This window comes from Haliotis asinina, chromosome 8 (genome assembly GCF_037392515.1).
Source record: "Haliotis asinina isolate JCU_RB_2024 chromosome 8, JCU_Hal_asi_v2, whole genome shotgun sequence".
NCBI lineage: Eukaryota > Metazoa > Mollusca > Gastropoda > Lepetellida > Haliotidae > Haliotis > Haliotis asinina.
This window is the reverse complement of record NC_090287.1, coordinates 25032934-25058832: the sequence shown is the minus strand read 5'-3', so window position 1 is coordinate 25058832 and position 25899 is coordinate 25032934. Positions and strand designations below refer to the sequence as shown.

The window sequence follows — 25899 nt, the reverse complement described above, 5'->3', positions numbered from 1 at the left end:
TGCTAGTCAACACACACGCCTATCTCACCCCAATCAACATACATCTATCTCACCACAGTCAACACACACCGATCTTTCTCATGGCTTCTCAACACACCCTTCTCACCCCAAACTATTTCACCCCTGTCAACGCATCCCCATCTGATTGCTAACCAGCACGTGTACACGTCTGTCTAAATCACAAGTCAACACACCTACACCGATCACCCGCGACCCTAGTCAACATGCACATGTCTGACTATCGGTCAACATACAGCAATGCCATCCTCAGTCATAACATGGACAGTGGATCCAGTTGTCGATTCGAGCCACGGATTCACGCTGTCGATTCACGATGATACACAGTTCTGGCCATCCGATATACACTTCCATTAACTTTTATGATAAACATGTCGTGCTGACCTCTCCAGATCCGGGACCCACATAACGCCGTTTACAAACCAAAATACATTATTTCACCTGTCGTGTATTGCAATCACAACTTAACAATACATTGTTTTTTCTTCAACGCATAAAAAATTATGTCTTAGTCAGTATTCAGTTCTGGACCTGGTTCCGTCTACATTATTTGTAATATTAGAACCTTGATGGTCCGCACCTGCTCACGGGTAACCAATGTATGTCAAATTAATGACACTAATCATGCGCCCAGCGTGTGTTAACAACACCAAGTAGCCACGTGGGTATAAAACTTTAAACGTCAGACCATTGTAACAGTGCTCCCAGTCAGTCATAGAAAAGAATTCTCCTCACAATACAAGATTAATGACAGTGCCACGTGGGGGTAAAATATATACAATGTCAATCTACATACAAAGTACATCGTCATATACCTAGACGACACCGATCAGCTGTGTCGCTCACAGTGGGTGCATTGACTGGGGTAAAGGGCGTCATTATCTTATTATCGTTTTACATGCATTGGTAATTCTGACAGTTAGAACATGAAAAAATGCACCCGATCAGACATTGTGATTGTGTCCGAACTTATCGGGTATTACATGCACGGATACACAATAAATAGACTTAATCTGTCTTTGTTTGTACAACCAGCGTCATTATTTTTGCCATATATTCTCAGTTAATTTTGAAAATCGAAACTTGGGAGAAAGGTATATTTGTGTCTTAAGCATCAGTTATTTGTCTGTATTTTTAAGGCCACTCTCAACAATATTCCAGCTATGTGGCGACGGTCAGAAATTACAGAGACTGAACAAGACAATCCAGTGATCGACAGCATGAGCGTCGTTCTACATGACATATGTCAACCAAATCAGCGGCCCTGACCACCGGGTCACGTTGCTTGCATCTTACAAGCTTGGGATATTGAAGACAAATTCTACCCTGAATCTGCACGGGTATAATAATATAATAATATAATAATATAATAATGCGTTGAAAACCATCCAAAATAGGGGCAATCTTAAAACGCTACAATCTGATCTACTATTGCCACAGATAACCAAAGCCGGCTGTGAGGTGTTAGAAGGTTATTGTCACATGACTTTATCCAACCAGGTATCCACTTTCTGCTGGGTGAACAGAGACTTTTCTTAACAAACTCACTTGCCTAAGGTGAGATCACATGTATCACATTTGCTTCGTTGTCGGGTAAAACTGTAGTCCTAGGAACTCTCAGCAGCCAAGCCGCCAAGCACAGTCACCCATCCAGTTAGTATTCGAGTTCGACGTTGCTTAACTTCAGCTCATGTGTAAATTGTGCTCTATACAAAGGACCATACACCAGCATAAACATCAGTGATGGTCATTGTAATATAATATACAGTATACATACATTTTATCACTACAATGAGTAGGAAGATTTGTCTTATCAGAGAAACCTACAGCCTAACCCTATTTATGTGTTGTTTAACGCCACACTCATCAAGTGTCCAGGTATCTAACGGAAGTGTGTAAATAATCGAGTCTGTACCAGACAATCCACTGATTGACATCATGAGCATCAAGCTACGTTATAATCCGGTCTGGTTAGGCCGTTGAGCTGAAGTGAGCGTTAACATCGTGTTCAAGATAACCGCACTTATGTACCTGAGTAACGACAAGCAGTACTGGCATATAGTATTGTTTAAAGAAGATGTTCGTGTAATTGTGTAACTTGATAGTACCACAAAAAGAATGAATGAGTTTTTACGCCGCCTTCTGTAATACCCCAGCAACATCATGGCGGGGGACACCAGAGATGAGTTTCAAATATTGTACAAACGTGGGAATCGAACCCTGACGAGCGGACGTTTTAATCACTAGGCTGCTCCACCGCCCCCACAAAACGAGAATAATATTTCATTAATTATAAATGAAATGTTGTAACTGATGTTTCAGTTATCGTATTTTATAAATGTGATATCCAGGCATCTAAACAATTATTGTTAAGAATATCCTAATTTTAATAAATTAGTGCAACCTTTCACTTATAATAAGTTATCGGGTGTTAGGCGTTCAAGTACGCTTATGTATATTTAGATACTTTAAATGATTAATTATTTAACATGTAACATCTGAATGCTAACATGACTGTGTATTGAAATAATTTAACACAAGTGTCTTACTGCATTCCACTGTGAATCATTCAATACTTCGCATAAGTGTAGCTCTAGCTGAGTGGTATACTTAAAAGTAGGTCAAAACTGGTTACTTGTGGCTAATGAATGTTTCAACCACTTTGAGGAAGACTTGCAATGTCTTGCTACCCTCGACTGTCGAGTTACGTGGTTTTCTAATGCTTCTACGTCACTTACTGAAACGTCTTACAAACCCTGTCAAGTGGTCAAGGTAACCCGTGCACAAAAACTAGGAAGAATAGAAGACACTGTAGATTATCCCTGCTGTAACTTACGGCTGTAATAACTTTTTTCACTGGCATTGTCAACTTGTTGAACATTAATACTGCAAAGGTGACCCAGTGCAGGATCCCGTTTCACAAAACTCTGGCAAGCCTGAGATTTTGTACTGTGCAATAGGAGGTGCGAATACTACAAGAAAAGTTCCGAGATCTTAGGCTTATGAGAATTTTGTGAAACATGGGGGAACAAGTCAAAATGGCCACCCGACAAAATGGCCACACTGACTCTGGTCAAAATGGCCACACAAAAAAGTCAAAATGGCCACAACCCCTAGTCAAAATGGTCACACAAAAAAAGTCAAAATGGCCACACAGAAAAGTCAAAATGGCTATACATTGTTTTATTAGGTTTTAAGACTCATGACATTTGTATTATTTGATATCAAACAAAAGAAGTTATATCACACAACAAACTTGGTGTTTATTATTGAGGTTATTGATTACTTATACTTTGATACCTATGTCCAAAAGGCACTCTAGCAATGTTTCTTTGTTTGTGACCATTTTGACTTTTTTGTGGCCATTTTGACTTGGAAGATTTGTGTCTATTTTGACTAGGACCCACACAGGGCCCAGTTCCTCATCAGGTTGTTCCATTATAACAACAGGTTCTCACATGATGTGATGTATAGGTGAGAATTTAAAACAATGGTAACTAATCTACCATACGTTTTGCTATTTTTGTAAATTTGCACTGGTCCCGTTTTTAACATTTGGAAAATATCTGTTTATTCCTGCCACCGACCGTCGTGAATGTTGAATTCCGCATCCGGGTCAGTAGAATGCGGATGTAGTTCTTGCCGAAGTCAACTTTTAACAACAACCACTGCAAATATGGCGGCAGACTCAAATTTTGATTCTTTTAGCATCCTGAAAGAACTGGAAGATGCCATAAGAATTGCGGAACTGAATAACACAGGACTCAGGACGGAAGACTTTATTGTAAGTGATGTCTTGTGCTTTTGTTACGACAGTTGATAATGTAGCCTTCGACGTATATTGTGATATATTTATTTTCGGAACGGAAATTATGAAAAGAAAGTGGGGCCCCAGTGTTTATACTATAAGTTATAAGTTAACTAATGTTCTCATTATTGTTGACCATGAGGCTTAGATACGCTTTAACCCATGTATCCACATCTATCAATTATAATTTTATCATGTTTCAATATGAAGCTGATTAATGATAATTATGCTTTCAGCGTTTGCAGCTGCAAGTTGATGAATGAAAGAATTTAAAAAGTAAAAGTAAAATGCTAAGATTTTAGAGTAGTTGATAAAGTCATCAAGCACTGATATATAGCAAGCGGAGTAAGTGCTTTCCACTGAATCATCATCATCATCATCATTATCATATCATATCATCATATCGTGTATCATTGATAACCTGTCAATGCTGTGAGTTTTTGTTTAATAAACTACAATTTCAGCAACATTTTGTGTTTATTGCCTCCCCATTTTCAGGTCTTGTGTATCAACCGTTACTTAGCAGATCCTGAGTATACGAAACAGACCAACTCGGACACAAGTCAAGTTTTGGATGTGCATGACATCACACTTGCTGACACCTCAACAAAGAGGAAATTGCTGCTGTCTAATAACCTAAATTTCTATGTACAACAAAATAAGGTTAATGTCAGTGTGATTTGAATTAATCTATGCTCTTCAAAAAACGTAGGGGAACTTCATAATTTTTATTTACGATTAAAAATATTTAGGAAATTTATCGGAGTCAATGCTGATATGATATTATTGAATGTTTTGGGAGTGCATCACCATTTGCACTTCCTTACAACTATAGTTATTTAGAATGTAGTCACTTTTGAAAGATGATTGGTGTTTGGCAGGTAATTTGCATGCATGCGATTTTCATTTTAAAACAAACGACTAGAAACAAACACTAACCATGCTAACAAATGCGTGATGCATGATGAGTGTCAAAATGAATGTTCTAAGTGATTTTGTGACCTTCGTGAAAAAAATGTCAAAATCAAGAATGGGACCCCATGCGTGTGTATGGGGCTACTGTGTTGTGCACATGCATATCATGCGTTGTGTTTAGGGGTGGAAATAGAGGGAAATGGTAGTGTGTTCATAAGATGTCTGTCCTTGAAATGTTTGATAACGTTTACACTTCCTATCCAAATTGACAGTTGAGGTTCCCCTACCTTTTTTGAAGAGTATATTTATCATGTTGATGAGTGCTCTGTAACATGTTAGGAATGATTTGGACACACAGTATGTCTAACCACTGTTTCAGTTATCCACCATACATTATACATTTGGTAACGGTTGTCAAATACAAGCTGGAAAGTAAAATATCTTTAGAAATCTAATACTTTGTATATGCTTTAGTCATATGTAAACATGATTTGGAGCTAAATGTAATAAGGTTGTAGCACATGCAATATGTACAGCCGAATCATGGTTAGGTTCATGCCAGTGTTGTTAACATGATACAGACATTTATTTCAGTTGAGAGTTGGAAGCACAGTGTGTCTTACCAAGTGTAAAGTAAGATTTGACGAGACAGATTTACAGGCAGAAAGTCTTATCATCATTGAAGAACTTCATGTCACAGGACAGAAAACTGCTGAGGACTTCATTGGTAAGCATGATTCATTTCACATTCTACTGTGCCCCATTGTTCATACTATGATGTTAATACTGTAGCAGACTTGATAACTAGTGAATCACTACTGGAGTAGCTATCAGTATCTTAGAAATAATATTCTAAATACTCAGTCATTTTCCTTGGCAAATTTATCTGTGAGTGTGAGATGCCACTGAATTATTTTTTAGATACAAAGGAATTAGGAAGCAATTACAAAGGGCACTTAACTTACCATTTCGAACATTAAGTTTGTGTGAGTGTGGGAAATGGTAGGCCATTTTCATTTATGTGTGTCAATATTCGTTTTCTATCCCAACAGATAGTTACGATTTACCATGGTTTCCTGAGTCTAATGTACGACAGACAGGTAGCATACCCATTGCCTCTGGGAGGGGGTCTTATGTGAGTGTATGGACTAGCAATGATGTTGTTATACCTGAGAGTGAAGATACAGGTAAGCAGATTGTGTACATATCACAGTTTGTCAACAGGTTGTTATATCAATGTACCTTACTGATAATAGTGATATATCCTGGCAACACAGATAACTGACCATGTATTCAACCAGTGTCTGTTCTTAGTTCGTACTGTTTATCTCATGCTGTTGACTTTAAGGTGTTCATCATAATCATGATAATATGTGTTGATAATGCTGTCTTTTATGAACAAGATTGTTTATTTTATCATATTTTTCCTGTTTCTTCGAAGTAAGTTTGTTGTCTGTATACGGGCACAGCTGGCACAGTCATCCAAGTCACTGTAATTTATTAAGGAGAGTTGCATCCCTTTTTACCCTGCCAGAAACCTGTGATCACCCTGACAATAGTGACATGTTAGTAGGATTGCCTACACCATGGCCGCCTCATGAGTTTCAAGAAACTGATACACATTCCAGGCGTTTATTCCTTCAGCACATTAGAGCATGCTGTGTTATGACTTGAATACAAAGCATCTTTAAACACTCCTAACTAGGATTCACTCTATTTGTGTATTCAACAGATGGTTATTAAATCAATCCAATCTTAGTTCCAGCCCAGAACGACTTGGATGAACCACTGACCCTTGACCTTTGTAGCATTAAGGAGATGGCCACTAGGTGGGGTCGCATTCAGTCTGCCAAACCTCCGGTTCTAGTCCGAGTTGTCCGCAAGGCACGTCTTCTCAACTATGCAAAACCTGATAAAACAGAGAAGTGGCCATACCAGGTATTGCATAAAAGTGAATAATGTTAGCAACATAATGGGATTTTCAGAGGCAAAGTGGTATTTTGGATGGATAATTGTTAAGGTGGATATGTGGCTGTTCAGGTGGCTTAATGTTTGGGTGACAGGGTGCATGTATAAGTGGCAAAGTGGTTGTGTGAATTTAGCTAGCCTGATAATTGGGTGGTCATTTGGATAAGGCCTCCTGTGGGTAGCCATTACTTCATTTGCTTTCTAGTGCTAATACTGCTATTTTGGGGTAGATAATCGTTTCCTCTTGTTTCATGCCTTAATTCAAATGCATAATTGAAGAACTTGTGAGTTTCTAAGTGCTTTCAGTATTACAGTTTCATTGTGTATTCAAGTCATGAGATTTGAAGATGTTTGGATGCTGTTTGTTTCAGCATCACTTGCTGGTGTGTGACAAGTCAGGATACTGCACTCTTGTGTTGTGGAATGTTGTCTGTCTCAAATACTTGAAGCAGTAAGTATGTCTTCGTCCACTCTTTACGGGTACGACCCGTGAAGGTCCCGGGGTAGAATAGGCCTTCAGCAACCCATGCTTGCCATAAAAGGCGACTGAGCTTGTCATAAGAGGCGACTAACGGAATCGGGTGGTCAGGCTCATTTGTGCAGATCGATGCTCATGTTGTTGATCACTGGATTGTCTGGTCCAGACTCGATTATTTACAAACCGCCGCCATATAGCTGTAATATTGCTGAGTGCGGCGTAAAACTAAACTCACTCACTCACTCACTTTACGGGTACACACACTTACCCATGCATGCAGACTTACACAGACACGCATACTTTCACATGCACGCACATATACAATATTGTAAATGTGCACATGCACCCACATCAACACTTAAGTTTTTGCATTTCTCCATTTCAGTCTTCTTATGTTCATATAGACATCAACGTGTTCAAACCAAAAATGTGCTTTTGTGAAAATTATTCCTCAATAGTTTAAATGACTCTCAATTTCTTTATTCAGAATAAAAGAAGGATCCATTCTGATGCTGAGAAATTTTACAGTGAAGAGGAGCTTCTCCATAAATTACCAGTGGCATATACAAGACAATGGCCTAGACATTTACCCTATAGACCTTAATATAAATGCTCATCATCCAAAAGGAGAGATTTTGATCCTCAACAACAGAAGTTTACCACGTCTTCTTCGCCTGGCAGAGTTGAAGTATCGATTAGTAACAAGAAATCAACTTAGGTATGTGATTAATCATAGGAACATGAACTTGATGCATCATGCTAGCTTTTCATCTGTTACCCTTGAAGATCCAGGTTGGATTGACTGCAGCAAGCCATGCTTGTTTTAAGAGGCAACTTAGAGGATTAGGTGGTCAGGCTCTCTGACTTGTATGTCTTCATATCCCAGTTAGATCAGTGTTCATGCTGTTGATCACTGGATTGTCTGGTTTGGACTCATTTGCTTACTGCTCCCATCATATAGCTGGATTATTGCTGAGTGCGTCATTAAACAACAAACAAATGTTTCCTTTGGAATTCCTGGTTGAAAAATACCACCACACAGGGTTTTCTAAGGAGCCTCATATAGTTGGTTGTTTGTCAGTCACCAAGAGTGTAGCAGTTCATTGTGCATAGTTGCATCCGACAGACATTCTAGAATTCGTTTTCAGCAGAAGTCCTCCTTTGGGTACATAATAAGCATGAAAATGTCCATTTTAATTACCTTCGACACTTGTAGCAATACATGTAATTTTTTCTTATCCTAACTCGTGCATAATTGCTTATCTCATCTTCACTGGCGAAGGTAATGGAATATCTGAAATCCCTTGAAGTTTCCTTCTAAAAGAAGCAGACGTAAAATACGCTCACCCACTCTCTGCTTGGTGTACAGTCAGGCCATGTTAGGCCGGAGCCCGACAATCCGATTCCCGCGATATCCGAACAATAACTAGCTGTAACCAATCTTGTTTACTACGTAAACTCATTACCTGTTGATTCAATAGTCCGGTGCTTCACTCTTCGTATCCGGACGTTAATCAGCGGTAACAGATTAGCTAATTACACATAGTTTTGCTTCATTAATCCGGCGGTACATCAAAAAGGTTCAGATAATTTCTTCACTCCATGAGCCCCATTCAGTGGTAATTGTTAAATGACACTTCTGAGTTGAACATGTCGTTAGTTTGTGATTTTGATCAATTAGTAGGTCTCACTTTTGGTTAGTTGGAGTAATACCTGTCATGCTTACTTCCTGTATAAAACACTGATCGTGTCAAAATGAGATCAGCTTACACTTGTCAGTCATAATGGTAAGTCCCGCCCCTAGGCGTAAAAGATGTGAAATTACTGCCGCACAAAAAAAAAGAAATTTGTAGATACAAAGAGAAAACTCTAAAGCCATTTTTGATCTTATGTGTAAACATTTTGGTCAAGAATTTGGACATTCTATCGACAAGAGCACAATTTCGGACATCAGATATGTTTTGTGATTGGCTACGATCATTCGACAGACAGATGCAATCACGTGGTTGACACATGATCTTATTTTGTGACAATGCTGCCAGTCACAAGTGTGTCGATGTCAAACTGACCAATGTGAAACATGGCCTACTACAAGAAATATCTCATCAGCCACAGACACTAATAATTAATCTTCGAGAAGCACTGAGAAAACTGCCTGTTCCGAAGTAAAAAGCTCCAGCATTCAGAACTGTTACCATCATGTAGATTTCTTTCACAAGTGATTTTTTCTTACGTGTATGCCTAATGTATCCAGACATGATTGTATGCATTGATTGGTTAGTACATGAATATTCAAGTTGTTATGCCTACAAACTGTAATAAAGTCTTTTGAAACTTGTATACGTTTATATGTTTTTGTATTGCCATGTCAAAGGGTAGTAACTCTACTGTAGTTGTGTTCATAAAAGTTTGTTTCAGTAGTTCATACGTTTCACTATCCGAACGTTTTTGATGAAAAACAGAAATGTCCAGATTAACGCAGCCTGACTGTACGTAACTTCGGTTAGTTCCAACACCATCTTATACTTGATTTTCTTCATGGGTTATCCATGTGCTGTATGTATTCCCTCTTTTTTCTCATGTAGCATGTTCCTGGTTACGAGGGCAGCCATCTTTGTTGTTGTCTCTGCTCCACCCCGGGAGTGCCTATTTTTTCTTTTAGGGGTGTTTGTCGCATTCTTCATGTAGTTGTGTTTGCTAGGCGAGTTTTATAAGTTTTCTCGCTTGTTTGTATGCTGCATTAGCTGTTTATGACTCGTCAATTTTATACTGTGTGTAAAGTCTTAAAGTCAGCAAAGGACCCCCACCCCAGGTGTCCTGGTGTTTCTCTCAGGGGTGCATGAAGATGTTGTCACCAGCGTCGTTGTTGGGGTCCCGATTGTCTCTCCAGAAGACTCCGGAGCGACAGTCGCCAGCATCGACGCATAAATCTACACAAGACTCGGTTGATGATCAACATTCTCTGGAGCTGCAGTGTCCCAACACAGATGCCGATGCAGCTGATGCCTTCTGCCCCGATGCTGCCTCCCTCAACTGATGGAAATTTGATGGATTCGGCGACTAGATCTTCTCTTGTGTTTCCAGCACTGACACCCACTCCAATGCCGCTCCCGACGCCAATACCAATGCCGACTTCAGGACCGGGTTCGACACTGGCTCCTTTTGCAGTGCCGAGGCCTACCCCTACGCTGTTGCTGTCGCTGACGCCAACCCTGATGCAGGCGCCGATGTCTTCTGGATACCGCATCCCTCGTATATCTCCGTCGCACGTTTCCTCATGAGAGGGGGACTTGCAGAGACAACTTATGGAAGAACATTCCAGACGTACCAGAAAGTTGTGCACTAGCTGCCCCTTCTGTCGGAGGTCTCGATTGCCCGTCGTCACCATTCAAGATCTACGTCCAGGTCTCAGATAGGGATCGGCGTTACTATAGATCCATGTCGCAGTGTTCCCGACGCTCTCCCCATCCTCGTCATTCTAGATCCCCAGCTGAGAAACTTTTGCAGTCGGCGCCTTTGCCTCAATCTACAGTGCCGTCATCGTCTTCTCATCGTCTTCAACCACTGTCTGTGTCATGGGATGACGCTGAAGAATGTTTTTTCTCCCTGGATTATAACGAAGAGCCATCAGAAGATAGTGATGATGGTGGTACTTATCTTCCTCCCTCTGCCATATACGAATGAATAGCCGACAGACTGCCAGATTGCCCCTCACCACCGTCAGAGTCATTGGACCCGAAGGCTATTCGACTTTCACCAGAGTTACTTCTGCCGCCGCACTCTATGGTAGCTGATGCCATTGCATCATCAGATGAGGACTTCGCCAAGCTGTCACTTAACCCAACGATTAGAACACCTAAATCTCACAAATCAGAATACAAAGTCCATAGTCTGGACTTGGCAGATTCAGGAGCGGCTCATGATGAATCCCTGAAGCGCTTATCTGGCTCTGTGTCATCTTCTTAAAAGGTACAAGATGCCAACTTACTAGCCATTGATACTGAATTACGACGGAAGCTCAAGCCAGTTTCAGTATTGGCTTCAGCTACTTTAGCAGCAGCATTTGACCTCACAGAGGATAATCCCTCTCGGATCGATCACTTCGCAATGTTATTTCAATGGCAATGCAAGGTTCTACACGACCTACTCACTCATTTGTGTGCGGCATTAGCGATGACCACCATGGTGCAACCCGATCAATCAGATTTCGCCCTCCAGTGTGGGATCTCAATATCATCCTACATCCTATGGCCGTCCCTACGAACCCTTGGAAATGGCTTCTTTTGAAGATTTATCTAGAAACACAGTTTTTCTTTTGGCTTTGGCTACCGCTGGATGTCACCCTGGATGTCACTTGGATATAGTTTGAACAGTCTCGTCATGGATGTGCCCATTTAGGTTTGCTGTGGGACTTTATTGCGAAGAATCAGTTACCAGGTCAGCCCCGTAAACTGTTTACCATTCCTCCTCTCTCAGCGATCTTGGCACCAGACGAAGTGGAGGAAAACTTACTGTCCCTTAACACTTTACATCGCCAAAGCAGCTCCATTGAGATGGGGTTGGAAGAGATTATTCATCCCTTTCTCGTCTACGGGCAAGGGTGAGGTAAACAGGAATACTCTTGCCTTATTGTTGCGTTCTACAATTCTAGCCGCTTACGATGCTCAAGGTTTGCCTCATCCCACGGCTCACAACTCTCACGAAATTAGAGCACTAGCTTCTACTATGGCGCTCCACAGGAATTGCACCATTCCAGCTATCATGGGGGGCTGTTTTTGGAGAACGTCTACGGTTTGGGCCAGCCACAACCTACAAGACTTGGCAGTGAAGAACATGGAGGGTCTACAGTCCTTTGGTCCTCCAGTGGTTGCTCAACACCTCACCCGGTCTGCCAATCATTAGGTAATTATTTATACTTACCATTAGGTCTCATGGGTCTCTTTCATATTGTGCTATGATCGTCTCCATTGAGTACCTTGAGTTACTGTCTGTTTTCTTGTTACAGGATGGTTTCTGTGCCTGACAGCAGTGGTTTCTCCGGACTGCATAACTTGTGCTGGAGTCAGTTGGTTTGGTCCTCTGGACCCCGACACCACCAACCTACTGTCGAAGCCTTATGCATAAGTCCTATGGTAAGGTAAGTTAAAAATTTGTTAAAATCTAAATATTTTAGATATTTAAATACTTACCTTATCATAGGACGGTGATTTCCCTCCCAACCACCCTTCGGACTGGGTTTCTCTTCAGTAAAAGTGGAAGGTCTGCACTTGCGCGGTTCAGGAGATCATGTCACTTCCGTGACTATACATTCGTCGATACATGAAGTCCTGTGGTAAGGTAAGCATTTCAATATCTAAAACCTTTAGATGTTAACAAATTTATGTTGTATGCTGTATATGCTTCATAATTTGTCAATTTTGTGATTATTGCATCTTTTTTTAGCACATGTTTCATCAACTCAGACTTGGTCTCAGTTGATGAAATCGTGTTTACACTGTAGATTACGACTGTCAGGAGTTGCCCCGCACTTAGTTTGTCAGGCATGTAAGCCTGTATGTTCTGCTATTCGTTGTAAATTTTGCAGAAATTTTTGTGATTCAGAATTTATATTAGGTCCATTTACAGACATGTGAGGGACATGCAACGTCAGGTGCCTTCATGCCCCCAGACGTCTGGACGTTTGTTTAAGGATGAAAGAGGAGGTAAACATTGAAGATCAGGTTCAAAACAAATGGAGTCTTCCATCCCCAGCCATTCCCGTACAACCGTCTCAAGTGGGTGGACATCTTCAACTCTACTGAAAGAATTTCGTAATTCTCAAAGGCAACTATGTCATGCAGATTCTTCGAGATGGCTATAAGATTCCACTGAAAACTACACCGCTGCTCACAAGAGTACCAGCTGCCATCATTTATGCAGAGAATCAACTAGACAAGTTGACTGACACCATATCAACGCTGTTGCAGAAGAGCCACAGAGCTTTTACTCCCCATTTTTTCTGGTACCGAAGAAGAATTCCAGAGAGAAATTTCGGCTCATATACAACATGAAGGAATTCAACAAGAAGTTTCTTCAAGATGATACATCTTCCTCAACTAAGACTCTTCATCCGACCAGCAGATTACCTCGCCAGCATCGACCTGCAAGGTGCATACCTGCACATCCCAATACATCGAGAATCCAGGAAATATCTGCGCTTCCTTTTCAACGGTCAGCACTACCAATGGACAGTCCTACTGTTTGGAATGTCTTCGGCCCCCTGGCTGTTTACTTGGGTAGCCAAGCCCATTATCACCTATCAACACCTGAGAAGGCTACGCAGTGCTTTCTACCTGGATGACGGCATACAAGCGCATCAAGAGAAAAATCAGTCAGTCTGCAGTTAGACATTACCACGAGGCTACTAACACAACTGGGATGATTAGTAAATCATCTGAAGTCAGAATTGGAGCCTCAACAAGATCTCAAGTTCCTTGGGATTTGTTACATCACTAAACTGAATCAGATTGTCCTCCCAGAGGACTGATAGGTTGAGATTCAAGACATGATAAATCAAGCACTACTCTCTCCGTTGACACTTTGACAATGGCAGTGTCTCCTAGGTCTCCTCTCGTCAGCGCAAGATATGACCAGAAGAGGAAGACTACAGCTGCATCCACCACAGCGCTTCTTGAATCTTCATCTCAACAACAGAGGTCAGATTCCGCTCGCAGACAATGTGAAGCGTTTTCTACTGTGGTGGACTCACTGAGTGAACGTCAGTGCAGGGACTTGTATGTTAGAGCCGGCATTCAACAACCATCTGTACGTAGACGTGTCTCTTCAAGGATGGGGAGCCCGTCCAGACAACGAGGTGGCAGCAGGGATCTGGAACAAAGAAGATCAAGCTCTTCACATCAACCAGTTGGAGATGAAAGTGGTCATTCATACCATCCATCACTGGTTGACAACACTGAGAGACAAGCTACTGATGATCCACACAGACCACTCAACAGTGGCTTTCTACATAAACAAACATTTCAACTCTTCGACATGGTCAACAGTCTGAATCTCCAACTAAAAGCATGTCACAAACCAGGAGCCTGCAACATGGCAGATGCCCTATCTCGTCCTCTTCGTCCATCATCAACAGAGTGGATGCTGCTTCAGGAGGCGTTTCAACTAATCAGCCAGACATTCGGATTGCCACAAATAGACTTATTTGCAACAAGGTTCAATAAACAGAAAGGCGCAGAGTTCACTCATCCATTTTATCATGTGACTTGTGGAAGCCAGACGCTCTGCGGAGTATAATGGTGGAAAGTACATGCGCACGTCTCGAACAGACTACCATGAGTCTAGCAACTAGTCTTGATTACAATATCTTGACATTCAGTTGCATTGAACATTAGCAGGATGCTGTTTACTTTTGAGATCATCATGTTCCAATCAACGGAGCCTTCTGCAGAAGACAAGTTTGACTGGATGTAATCCCACCAGAATCTACAATGAATATTAGAAGAACAGGAATTAGCACCGTTACAAGTTCCTGTTGGGGGCGGGGGGGGGGGGGGGGGGAAGGGAAGGATTTTAGACATAATTTTGACAGCCAGCAGAATCCAGCGTGGCCTGACCCACTGCCGTTTCTGTTGGATTCTGTAAGCAATTAAGCATGAGTGAGGATAAGGATAAATGTGTAATTTTCTGAATAAAATTTATATTTTACACTTATCCTCACTCATGATGAAAGCCCTCCCAGCCACCCCTCACAGGCTGAGTTCCTACAATTCTCATGGTGGATGATTTATAAGGAGAGAGTAGCAAGCATGGTCGGTCAGCTGACTATTTGTGGGGGAAAAGGGAGACTACTCGTTGGTGAGTGTATTTTACGTCTGCTCTTTTTTAGAAGGGAACTTCAAGGGATTTCAGGTATTCCACTATCTTCCCCAGGGAGGAGGAGATAAGCAATTAAGCATGAGTCAGGATAAGTATAAAATATCAATTTTATTCAGGAAATTACATTTTTAATGAAATAGGGCTTGATTCCGGGGTCACCCTGATCAGTTTTCCAGCAGAATAATGAATTCTAAGTAAGATTTCATTGTATTTTTCTGATATTAGCTTTCAGGATAATTGTTAAACATACGTTCAGCATTTATTTATCATTATAGCGTTTAGCAATCAATCCCATTTTCATTTGCTCCATGTGAGTAGTTTGACAGTGATTCTCTGTATCCACAGTTCACTGCCAGACAACGTAGTGTGTGATATTGCTGGTGTGGTGGTATATGTGGGACGTGTGGAGAGGGAAGCTACAAGGGGTGAGGTTTTGTTTGTCTTTGTCTTTAGGTTCTTTCTTGTACACTGTGAGAGTATGGAGTAAACATGGCAGTGCTTTTGCTATTTATGTGGAATTGTTGGCATTGAGCAAGAAATTTATCTTTAATCCTTTGAAAATTCTTATTGTGAGACAAATTTTTAAAAACATTACCTTGTAAAGAAGTATTTGTGGTTTCTCTATACACTGGGATCTCAGATACACAGGAACCTTCCCTACCACTACCAGATGATATTTCTCCATCTGCAAATACTTCTTATTTTCAAGAAATTGAATATATTATTATTATTATTATTAAATATGCTCAACTATGTCCCCATTATCAGATTACAAAAACTGACCACACTTGTCACAGTTCTGATGGGACTGTAAATGTGTCAGTATGCTGAATCTAACTGATCTCTTATCCTACAGCAGCTGCTGTATCAGTGTATGTATTTGTAGGTCGGACACAAGGTGACAGTGGTGGCTTCTGGCTCAGGAGGTGGGTCCACATCCGTGACCACACCCACGACAAGCCCTTCATCCTCCAGATGTACAGGGGGCAGGTCAGTCATCACCCAATCTGTGGATTTGGCATAAAAATGTAGTGGGGGGGGTGCGTATAGTCAGTGCCTTGTCTGTCCATCCATCCATCCGCCCATCCATCCGCATTTTGTTTCTGGAGCATAACTCAAAAACCATTCAGTATTTTTAGGCCAAAATTGATAGATATAATAATCTGAACCTATGGTTGTGCCTTTTGCTACTTACAGTTAAAGATTTTTGACATTTTTATTTTTTTTTTTTGTTTTGTTTTGTTTTTCCATGGAACATTTTGGTGTTAGTCTAATGGTAGGGTGGGCTTCATTTCCAGAGCAGAACTAAAAAAACGTTCAATATTTTTCTGCGAAACTTGGTAGATATATCAATCAGAACTTAAAGTGGTGCCTTTTGCTGTTTACAGGTTTTTGTGATTTATTATTTTCTCAGGTTCGGGCATAGTCTCAAAAGGGAGGGATGGGCTTCGTTTCCGGAGTGAAACTCAAAAACTGTTCAATATTTTTCTGCAAAATGTGGCAGATATATCAATCAAAACCCATAGTGGTGCCTTTTGCTTTCTACTGATTTTTGTGATTTATTATTTTCTCGGTTTCCATGGAAATGTTTTTGACTTAGTCTCAAAAGTGAGAGATGTGTTTCGTTTCCAAAGCAGAACTCAAAAACTTCATAATATCAGTCAGTAAAACCTGAGAGATATGTGTGGCAGACCCCAAAGTGGTACCTTTTGCTATTTACAGGTTTTTGTGATTTATTATTTTCTTTTGGTTCCATGGACACATTCCGGTCTTAGTCTCTCGTTTCCAGAGCAAAACTCAAAAACTGTTCAATATTTTTCTGCAAAATGTGGCAGATGTATCAATCAAAACCCATAGTGGTGCCTTTTGCTTTCTACCGATTTTTGTGATTTATTATTTTCTCGGTTTCCATGGAAGCGTTTTTGGCTTAGTCTAAAAAATGAGAGTGTGTGTCGTTTCCAAAGCAGAACTCAAAAACTTCTTAATATCGGTTGCTAAAACTCTTTCAGAACCTAAAGTGGTGCCTTTTGCTATTTACAGGTTTTTGTGATTTATTGTTTTCTCGGGTTCCATGGAAATGTTTTTGACTTAGTCTCAATAATGAGTGGTGTGTTTCATTTCCACAGTACATCTAAAAGATATGTCATCTTCTGATGACTCTTGTGTTGAAATTACTGTCACTTTACATGATAAACTGCTCGTAAACATTTGTCAGATGGTCAGTGATCATTTATTGTTTTCATTTTCAACTATTTCATCTTTCTTCTAGGATTCTGTGTTTGACAGCCTCAAGCCCCACCAAGTAGTGATGTGTCGACATGTGAGGGTTAGACACAACCTTGCCTCCCTCAGTCACTCTCGCCAACACAGACACGTCTATGTCACCACTACTGCAGTGTCGCAGGTATTGTAATGTAGTATGTGGACAGCCCTTGTCTTAGACATGTTAAGATGACGGTGGAGGGGAGATGTTTATGAAAGTTATGGATAAGAATTTGGTGTGTCAAAAGGTGTAAGCAATCCCATGTGAATCCAGCAAAACAGAACAAAAACGAATCTAAAACATTCAAATTTTGTATTATCAATAAGCAAAGAGAGCAAGTTATACAAAGTCACAAGTCAATTTCACAATTACCGATTTCAAATACAATACAAGTGAGACAAAATCTAAGGCAAAACTGGGGCCCAAAATATAATAGGGCAAACTCTCCAAAGTCTCAGTGCGAGAGAGAAACAGTTAGGCAGAATGTAACACAGCAAGCGGGCTGACGGCGGCTATGAAGATAATGCGTTGGCAGCAATGATGTATACTCAAGTAATGTGAATGTGGCCGTCTCCACCATGGCAACTTGCGTTTATATATACTTTCAGTCATTTCCTGAAAGTTCGAGCACATACAACCATTGCCACTAACATGGAATGCTCTAGACAGTAGTGGACTCTTGTTTACGTTTTTTCAAAGGGAGGTAACTCTAAAGTACAGCCTTAGAGGCGTGCCGCTTAAATAATTCTCTTTAGGAAATGTGACCTATAATAACTAACACTAAAACCTTTAATATTGCGACCCAATTACAACTACAGCAATAATAATTAATAATATCTCAAATCACGGAAAATTCACTCTCGTAACAGTCACCAAAATCTCTCCAGTGTGGAATCATTTCACATCCTCAGAAGCTGAGAGTTTATTACTATATGTAGAGGCAAATTTATGTGTTTGACTGGAGAAAGTACATGTTTGCATCCATAAATTTGAGGGAAATTCTTTCTAAAATTTAGATGAGCGTTAGAGTAGCCTTGTGGTTAAAGTGTTTGCTTGTCACTCTGAAGAGCTAAGTACGATTTCCCACTTGACTATAGTGTGTGGAGCCCATATCTGGTGTCCCCTACCACGATGTTGCTTTAATTTTGCTAAAAGTAGCATAAAACATTACTCACTTACTTCCTCACTCACTGCTAAAATAAGATTCTTAATAATCTGTAATATGCAGTTGACATTTTGATAAATTCAGTGATTCAGACTGTCACTTTCTATCCCCCTGCAGTGTGATGTGGTGGCATGTAGTCGTTGTCTCTGCCATCTGTATGTCCGTAATCACTTTGTTTCTGGAGCATATCTGAAAAACTGTTCAGTATTTTTCAGCAAAAATTAGTAGATATGTCAGAGAGATCCTGAACCAGTGCCTTTTGCTATTTACAGATTTGTGTCATTTGTATTTTCTTGGTTTCCATGGAAATGATTTGAACTTAGTCTCAAAGTACACGTTTCCGGAGCAAGAATCTGTTCAGTATCTGTCTACAAGACTTGGTGGATATTTCAAACATTAGCTAAAGTGGCGCCTTTTGCTATTAGCAGATTTTTATCATATTTATTTTTATTGGTTTCTATGGCAATGGTTTTGACTCTCTCAAAAGTCTCCAAAAGGACTGATTTCGTTTCCAGAGCACAAATGGAAAACTGTTTAATATCTTTCAACAAAACTTGATAGATATATGAGACAGAAGCTAAAGTTGTGCCTTTTGCTACCTACAGATGTTTTATATTTATGGGTTTCCATGGAAAATTTTAGTCCCAAAAGGGATGGATGGACCTTGTTTCCAGAGCACAGCTCAAAAACTTTTTAACATCTTTTATCAGAACTTTGCAGATTTATGATGCAGATTTTAAAGTGGTGCCTTTTGCTATTTACAGATTTTTTGGGTTCATATTTTACGTGATTTCCATGGAAATGATTATTAGTCTAATAATACATCAAACTGGACTTGAAGTAACTACCTGATGGTTTGTTCTTTCCAGTGAGTGGGAGCTGGGGTGGATATGTCATCTTCTTGCTGAGTCTAGCTATGTGTGTTATACCATAATACCATTTCCCGGGGTACAGAGATATTATACCCCTTGTCATGCTTGTGTTAAGAGCTAAAACCAGAATCTATTTGACTGCTTCCTTTGTTTCTAGTGTGTGACCACCCAGCATGCCTTGTCTCCATCCGTCCGAGCATGGATGATCAATCTGTCTCGCCGTCTCACTGACATGGAGTTGGACATGTCCGTGGGTGGTTATTTCTCCTATCCTCCTCTACCCCACAGTTTTGCTGAGTTCAAGTCCCATTATCCAAACATCACGGTATGTTACAAGTCAGAGATATAACAGTAAATATTAGGATCAGCTGTCATCACCATAGTATACTGGCAGGTCACTGATAAAACAGTAGATGTTGACAGCAGTCCACATGAAGATTTAACTTTTGCATAACTCAAGGATAACTTCTAGCATGCAGAAGATTTAAAATCTACCGCAGACCCGAGTCCTGCATGATGTATGTGTGGATGAAGATTGTTCTAATATTTCAGATTACCCCATGCAGTGCGTGGAGAGAAGCCCTGGAAAGATCCAGCTTCATGCAACATATACGACTCTATACACAGGCTAAGTTAGCTGCTGTCAAGTTCCATGGGCTGGAAACGTCAGTAGGACTCTTGCTTTCTTGACTCATAATCTCATATGAGTAATATATTACAATAGGAATGCCTTTACTTAATTGCATACATGATTTCTGCAAAAGTCATTTCCACTAAATCCATTTTTATTTATGTTCCAGTCTTACATTGACACATAATTGTTTCCATGTGTCCTGAAATATGCATGTTGCATTGCTAAACTCTGTGTATATTCTCCTGTTTAATTTCAGAACAACGGCTCAACAAAAACAAAAGAAAAAACAGGTTTGTAAGGACATAAAAGTGTCATGTTTTGTACAATAAAAGGATCAAATCTGGTGTCAGCTGACAGAAATGTGATTTTGTGAAACAGCTATGACATTTGCACTACTTATCACATTTGTCATACCTATTTGCACTGAAGTATGGCTCACTCATATGAGCTGCCTCAGAGCTATACTACTCAAAAAAAGAAACGTATAGCTGAAAATTGTTATCAGTTTATACACTTATAGGTTCAGTAATACAGGGCAGTCCTGAAGAAAGCCTGAATGAACATTAGCGGTCCAATGCTGCATGAAACTGTTCCAAGGTCACAGAGCAGTCAGTATCTTGTGTGGCCACCATTAGCATCAATGGTTGCTTGGCATCGGCGTCCCATAGACTGGACCAGATTCCCGATGAAGTGCCTGGGAATGAGTTGGTACTCTTCCCTCAAGGTCACAAACAGAGCAGGTAATGTCTGTGGCTGAGGGTCACGCTGTCGCACACGACAATCCAGTTTGACCCACATATGTTAAATAGGGTTAAGATCAGGTGATCGTGAGGGCAAATCAAGAACCTGAATGTTGTTCTGGGCAAGGAAGTCACTGGTTATTCTGGCTGTATGTGGCCGAGTGTTATCATGCTGAATAATGACATTCTGGCTGTTCATGAAAGGAAGGACATGAGGCCTGATGATTTCATCACGGTAACGTCGAGCTGTCAAAATGGCCTGGACCTGAATGAGGACTGTCCTGTCACTGTATGAGATTCCAGCCCAAACCATGACTATGTAACCACCAAATCTGTCCATGCCGTTTCACATCGTCAGTGGAAACTGAAAGTGAAACAGCTGGGAAAAAACGTAAGATCTTATACCCAGTGTATAATGCGACCCCCCTTCCTGACCCCCTCATTCTAGGTACGAAAAACTCGCATTAGAAGCGGGTGTATACGGGACTGTACACTATTTGCAGCATAGCGTTCATTACGACGTTGATATACACATGCTCTTTCGTCTGGACGTCGCAGCATGTAATGTGACTCATCACTGAAGATAACAGTTCTCCACCTTTGTAATGGCCATGGGAGATGTTGGCGACACCACGGTCTGCGTTGTTGCCAATGTTGACATGTAAGGGCAGGTCCTTCCAAAGGTCTTGTGGAACAAATACCGGCCTCACGTAAGCGGTTCCTCACAGTCTGATCAGAAGTTGTTCCGAGTCCTGGTACTACCGATGTTGTGGAGGATGCTGTGGTGAACCTGTTCCGCAAATGTCAGAAGCCGAATAAACCTGTCCTGAGCAGGCGTGGTCACATGAGGTCGACCTGACCTGGGGTGATCACATGTTGACCCTTGCTGCTGGTAGGGATGCCAAAGTCTTGCTATGGTCCTCTGTGACACATTCGGTTCCCTTGGAATTGCAGACTGAGACTCCCAGCCTCCAAATGATCAGTTGCATTGTTGCGCTGAGATTCAGTAAGTCTAGGCATGACTTTAACACCAAATTTAAGATTGTCAACAGTCGCAAGAGCATTGAAACCCCCGACTTTTATTGGAAATGATGCATGGAATGTGCATGCAACAGGAAATGCATGAACATCTTCCCGTTGCAATTATTGAGGAAAACAGATTTTGGTGCATTTTCCTCAATAACAATTGATTCAAACTCGGAAATGTTTGCCGACAACATTCACCATAGATACACTAATTACATAGACACCAGTGATTCAAATTCGAAAAGTTACATGGAAAAATACTACCAATGTGTTTCTTTTTTTGAGTAGTTTATATGGGTTCAGCACCTACATTTGTGCTAAGTTTGTCATCACCAGACCTTTGTTTTGTATGGTTCCACCATTGTTGCATCCTCAATATCTGCACTCAGTCTACGCAAAGTTAATCTCAGTTTTATTCGTTACACTCTTCTACTGAGTAACAAACCTGAGTAGGAGGTCGCATCAAGTAACCTTTGAGATTGACCAATCAGAACACAGCTTACCAAATTGCAAAAAATGGACATTTCCACATACATTTTGAGCTTTTTATCTGAAGAAGGTTTATAATTGTACCTTAACGGTAGCTGTTGTCTGATTGGTTAAATCTGTTCAGCTGTCTTTCATTTTATTGGACGGTCATAGGTCACTCAAAGGTTACCTGACACGACCTCCTACTTACTCAGGTTTGTTAGACTCAGCAGATGAGTGTAACATTTAAGTTTAGTTAGACTGAGTCTCCACTATACCTTGGATGTATCTACAACTCAAGCCAATAATTTTATTACGTCCCTTTGGTGGCTCTGCATTCTCACCATAGCCAATCAGCTAAGCCGCTGTTACAACCGAGCTGGTCAGTTTCAACAAAGATAGCAGTCGCAGCAGTGAAGGTTGCTTGCAGTGCAACTCAGATTCGGGGGAAATCATACAGACAAATTGTCAAGTCTGAAACATTTAAAACAATATATGCAAGACTTCCAAATTTAAACAGATAATTTGAAAAGCAAAACTGAATTGTGATTGGTACGCTCAACTTCCCAGGATAGACACCTGATTGGATAGAAAGCCAGCCAACGGAGGTAATAAAATTATCGAGCCTTTGATGCATCCAGGGTATAGTGTAGATTTATCAGTGCATATACCCTGGAGATATCAAGGATGCCATTGATGTAGATTTCAAAGTCCTACCTCGCCTTATACTCACCTGCCACATGAGTCACTATATAGCAGAATATTGCTGACGTGGAGTTAACAAACCAACCTTCCATAGCAGGCTGACATGCAGTGACAACTGAAATACACTTCACAGTGATGTTAACCAAAAATCATGCACCAACCACCATCTCTGACTGACTGCCATCAAACAATATTCACTAATTTGATTTGATTACGTGGTTACTTGTGACGATTTGGGTTAGAACTGGTCTTCAGCAATCAACACTTGTTGTAAGAGGTGACTGATGGGATCAGGTGGTTAGACTCTGTGATTTGGTCCATGTGTCATGGTATATAATTGCCTAGATTGATGCTTAAGCTTCTGATCACATGATTGTCTGGTCCAGCTCAAATTTTGCTGAGTGCATTATTAAACAACAAACAAAACAAAAATCATGAAAGAATTCTAGTGCATGAAAAGTGCTGAAAATGGATTATTAGAAGGTTGTCTCATGGTTCCATTCTTCTCTGCAGAAAGTTGACCCTTTGGAAACAGTTGTGAATCCTGACACACATCAGAACATTGAACGCTTTGATTCTCTGGGTGACCACGAAGTGGTTGACGGTCATCTGTGTCCAGTATATTATAACAGGGGAGACAAACTTGCCTGGATCAACCTCCCACCTACTGACCAGCCAAAGCCAGAAGTTGGAGGTTTGTACCTCCAGAAGATTTCAGTCTTTATTTTTCTATCCCTTCATTTGGTATAGTCTGTTTGTAGTAAAAATGTCCTGATGAATTTCACTTTATACAAAAACGTAAATCAAATAACGTGAAATTATGATTGCGAATCCTCATAATTTTACTTTGCCAGTTGAACATTAAATCTCAGAATTTTATTCAACTTAGCATAAAAGTTGTTTAACAAGCGATCATAGTTTCAAATCATTATTATTGGTTTGGGTTACAAGGGGGTATGCACATTAAATGAAACACACAGAGCAAGTGAAGTTGGTTAAGTAAACACTCATGATATACTGTACATGCATTTGTTTCACTGTTCCAGATACTGTGCTTATACCCACCTTTTCTCCTTAATTGTCTCATTTGAAGTAATGTCCCAAGTGAATGTATAGTTTGTATGAAATGAAAACAAGTTCAAGTATTTTCAGTCTCTTTTGATATCTACTAGTATTAAGAAACTCGAAACTCAGATCAACTAAACAGTCATGTCTGTTTAAGAGATAACAGGGGCAGATAACTCTAGATCAAATGAATGAATCTGTTACTTCCAGTACTTTTCGTTTCATATATTTCAGTGGATGTCAATAACTTAACTCTAGATAGTCACACTTACTATTATGCATCAATAGTTTTTCGTTTCTACCATAGATTAATTACTCTCTGAGACTTTCCATCAATATTTCAATGCTTTGTTAGAGTTCTAGCTTTTGTATTACTGATTTAGCTCACCAATATGCAAGAGATATACTTGTTTCTATAAGTATGGTTTCGTTTCAGGGCCAAAATTCCAGGAACCTGAAGAAATGTTTGTGATAACTTGGCAAGGCCTCAATAATCATGTTCTATTACATTCGCTGAGAGACGTTAGCTGCGTTGATTTCCCAAAACGTACAGACTTTGCTGATTTCTTAGAAGGGAAATATGACACAGAAATGAATGAGGAAGGATCAGAAGTGTCGGCACAGACTGTCCGCCAGCTCCTACACTCAGCAGAGAACTATGGCAGTCAGCGGTTCCTGGTGGTGCTGGATCTGTACAGAGATTCCGACACACATGTTGAAGTTGTGCTCAACAGGGCATACGTGTTGTAGCAGTGATGGCTGTGCAGTGAATAGTTGTTGCTGGTAATAAGTACATTCGTGATGAACTGTTGTCAACAGCATATACATGTTGTAGCAGAGATGGCTGTGCGATGAACGGTTGTTGCCGGTGATGGTAAATGGGTACATTGTTGATGATGTTGTATTCAACATGTTGTATGTGTTGTTGCAAAGATGATTGTGTGGTGAATGGTTGTTCCCAGTTCACAGAGTGAACTGAAGATAATAACTGAATATGCAGATGAAACAAATGCTGATGTGTCTGCTAACTGGGCCATTTTAACTACTCGTCTCTTTCAATGACCTACAAGAAGACTCGTACCCCTCTCATACACCATCATTGCCAAGAATCATGGCAAACCAATCAAATCGTGCATAGTAAAACGTATTTCAAACCATGAAAATGGCGGGACTGTTGAACTCTGAAACATCACTAAACTATAACAAGCACAATTTAAACATAAACTGTGAGCTTAAGGATGAAGAACTTTCAACACTAAAACACATATGCAAAAGTAGTGACCGTATTGCTGTTTGTCCACGGGATGTTCGATATTCTCAGAGCCATGTTTGGAAATTCAGAGTTATCTTTCCTTGATAATAGTACTAGACAATTTATATCTCCATGCCCGCTTACTCTTAGACAGGACCCAGTTATAAACATGGAGACGAGAGGGGTACGAGATGCCATCCGGTTTGCCGGAATGACATGAGTAGTTACAAATGCTTACTGGGCATCAGATTCATGTCAACACAATACCAGTTAATGGTCTGCAAATCTGGTAATAGGTTTCTCTTTACCATGAGTAAGTTGGAAGTGAACTGACTGTCTGAATTTATTTATTCCCTATTAACATGTTGAATTAACCAAGAATGAGGTACACCCTCTCTTCGGTTGAATTTTTATACTGAAGTAACAACTGCTATTTTTAAAAGGGTTTTTAGTTGAAATGTGTGTATCTTTTGCTTCAAAAGAGTGAAGTGGATTTGTAAAGCGTGAATGACCCGTGAAGGTCCTGGGGTAGAATAGGCCTTCAGCAACCCATGCTTGCCATAAAAGGTGACTATGCTTGTCGTAAGAGGCGACTAACGGGATCGGGTGGTCAGCCTCGCTGACTTGGTTGATACTTCTCATCGGTC

The 25899-nt window shown here is 40.4% G+C and overlaps 1 protein-coding gene across 1 annotated transcript; it reads left to right on the top strand.

Moving 5' to 3' along the window:
• Positions 1–3659: 3659 nt before the first annotated feature.
• Positions 3660–24809, top strand: LOC137294151 (RPA-related protein RADX-like). Its single transcript, XM_067825131.1, has 15 exons — positions 3660–3802; positions 4325–4489; positions 5336–5468; positions 5794–5928; positions 6501–6679; positions 7081–7160; positions 7675–7905; positions 15408–15487; positions 15949–16052; positions 17332–17466; positions 19520–19687; positions 19915–20027; positions 20253–20286; positions 23449–23629; positions 24437–24809. Exons 1-15 carry the CDS (start codon positions 3695–3697, stop codon positions 24748–24750), a joined length of 2160 nt encoding a protein of 719 aa, XP_067681232.1. The 5' UTR covers positions 3660–3694; the 3' UTR covers positions 24751–24809.
• The last annotated feature ends 1090 nt before the right edge of the window (positions 24810–25899 follow it).

What these genes read in the sequence shown, in the direction of transcription:
- LOC137294151 (XM_067825131.1), top strand. Translation starts at nt 3,695, where the DNA reads ATGGCGGCAGACTCAAATTTTGATTCTTTTAGCATCCTGAAAGAACTG. An exon ending in CCCATTATCCAAACATCACG is followed by an intron (nt 19,688 to 19,914) that starts GTATGTTACAAG and finishes CTAATATTTCAG; the next exon opens with ATTACCCCATGCAGTGCGTG. An exon ending in AAGTTCCATGGGCTGGAAAC is followed by an intron (nt 20,028 to 20,252) that starts GTCAGTAGGACT and finishes GTTTAATTTCAG; the next exon opens with AACAACGGCTCAACAAAAAC.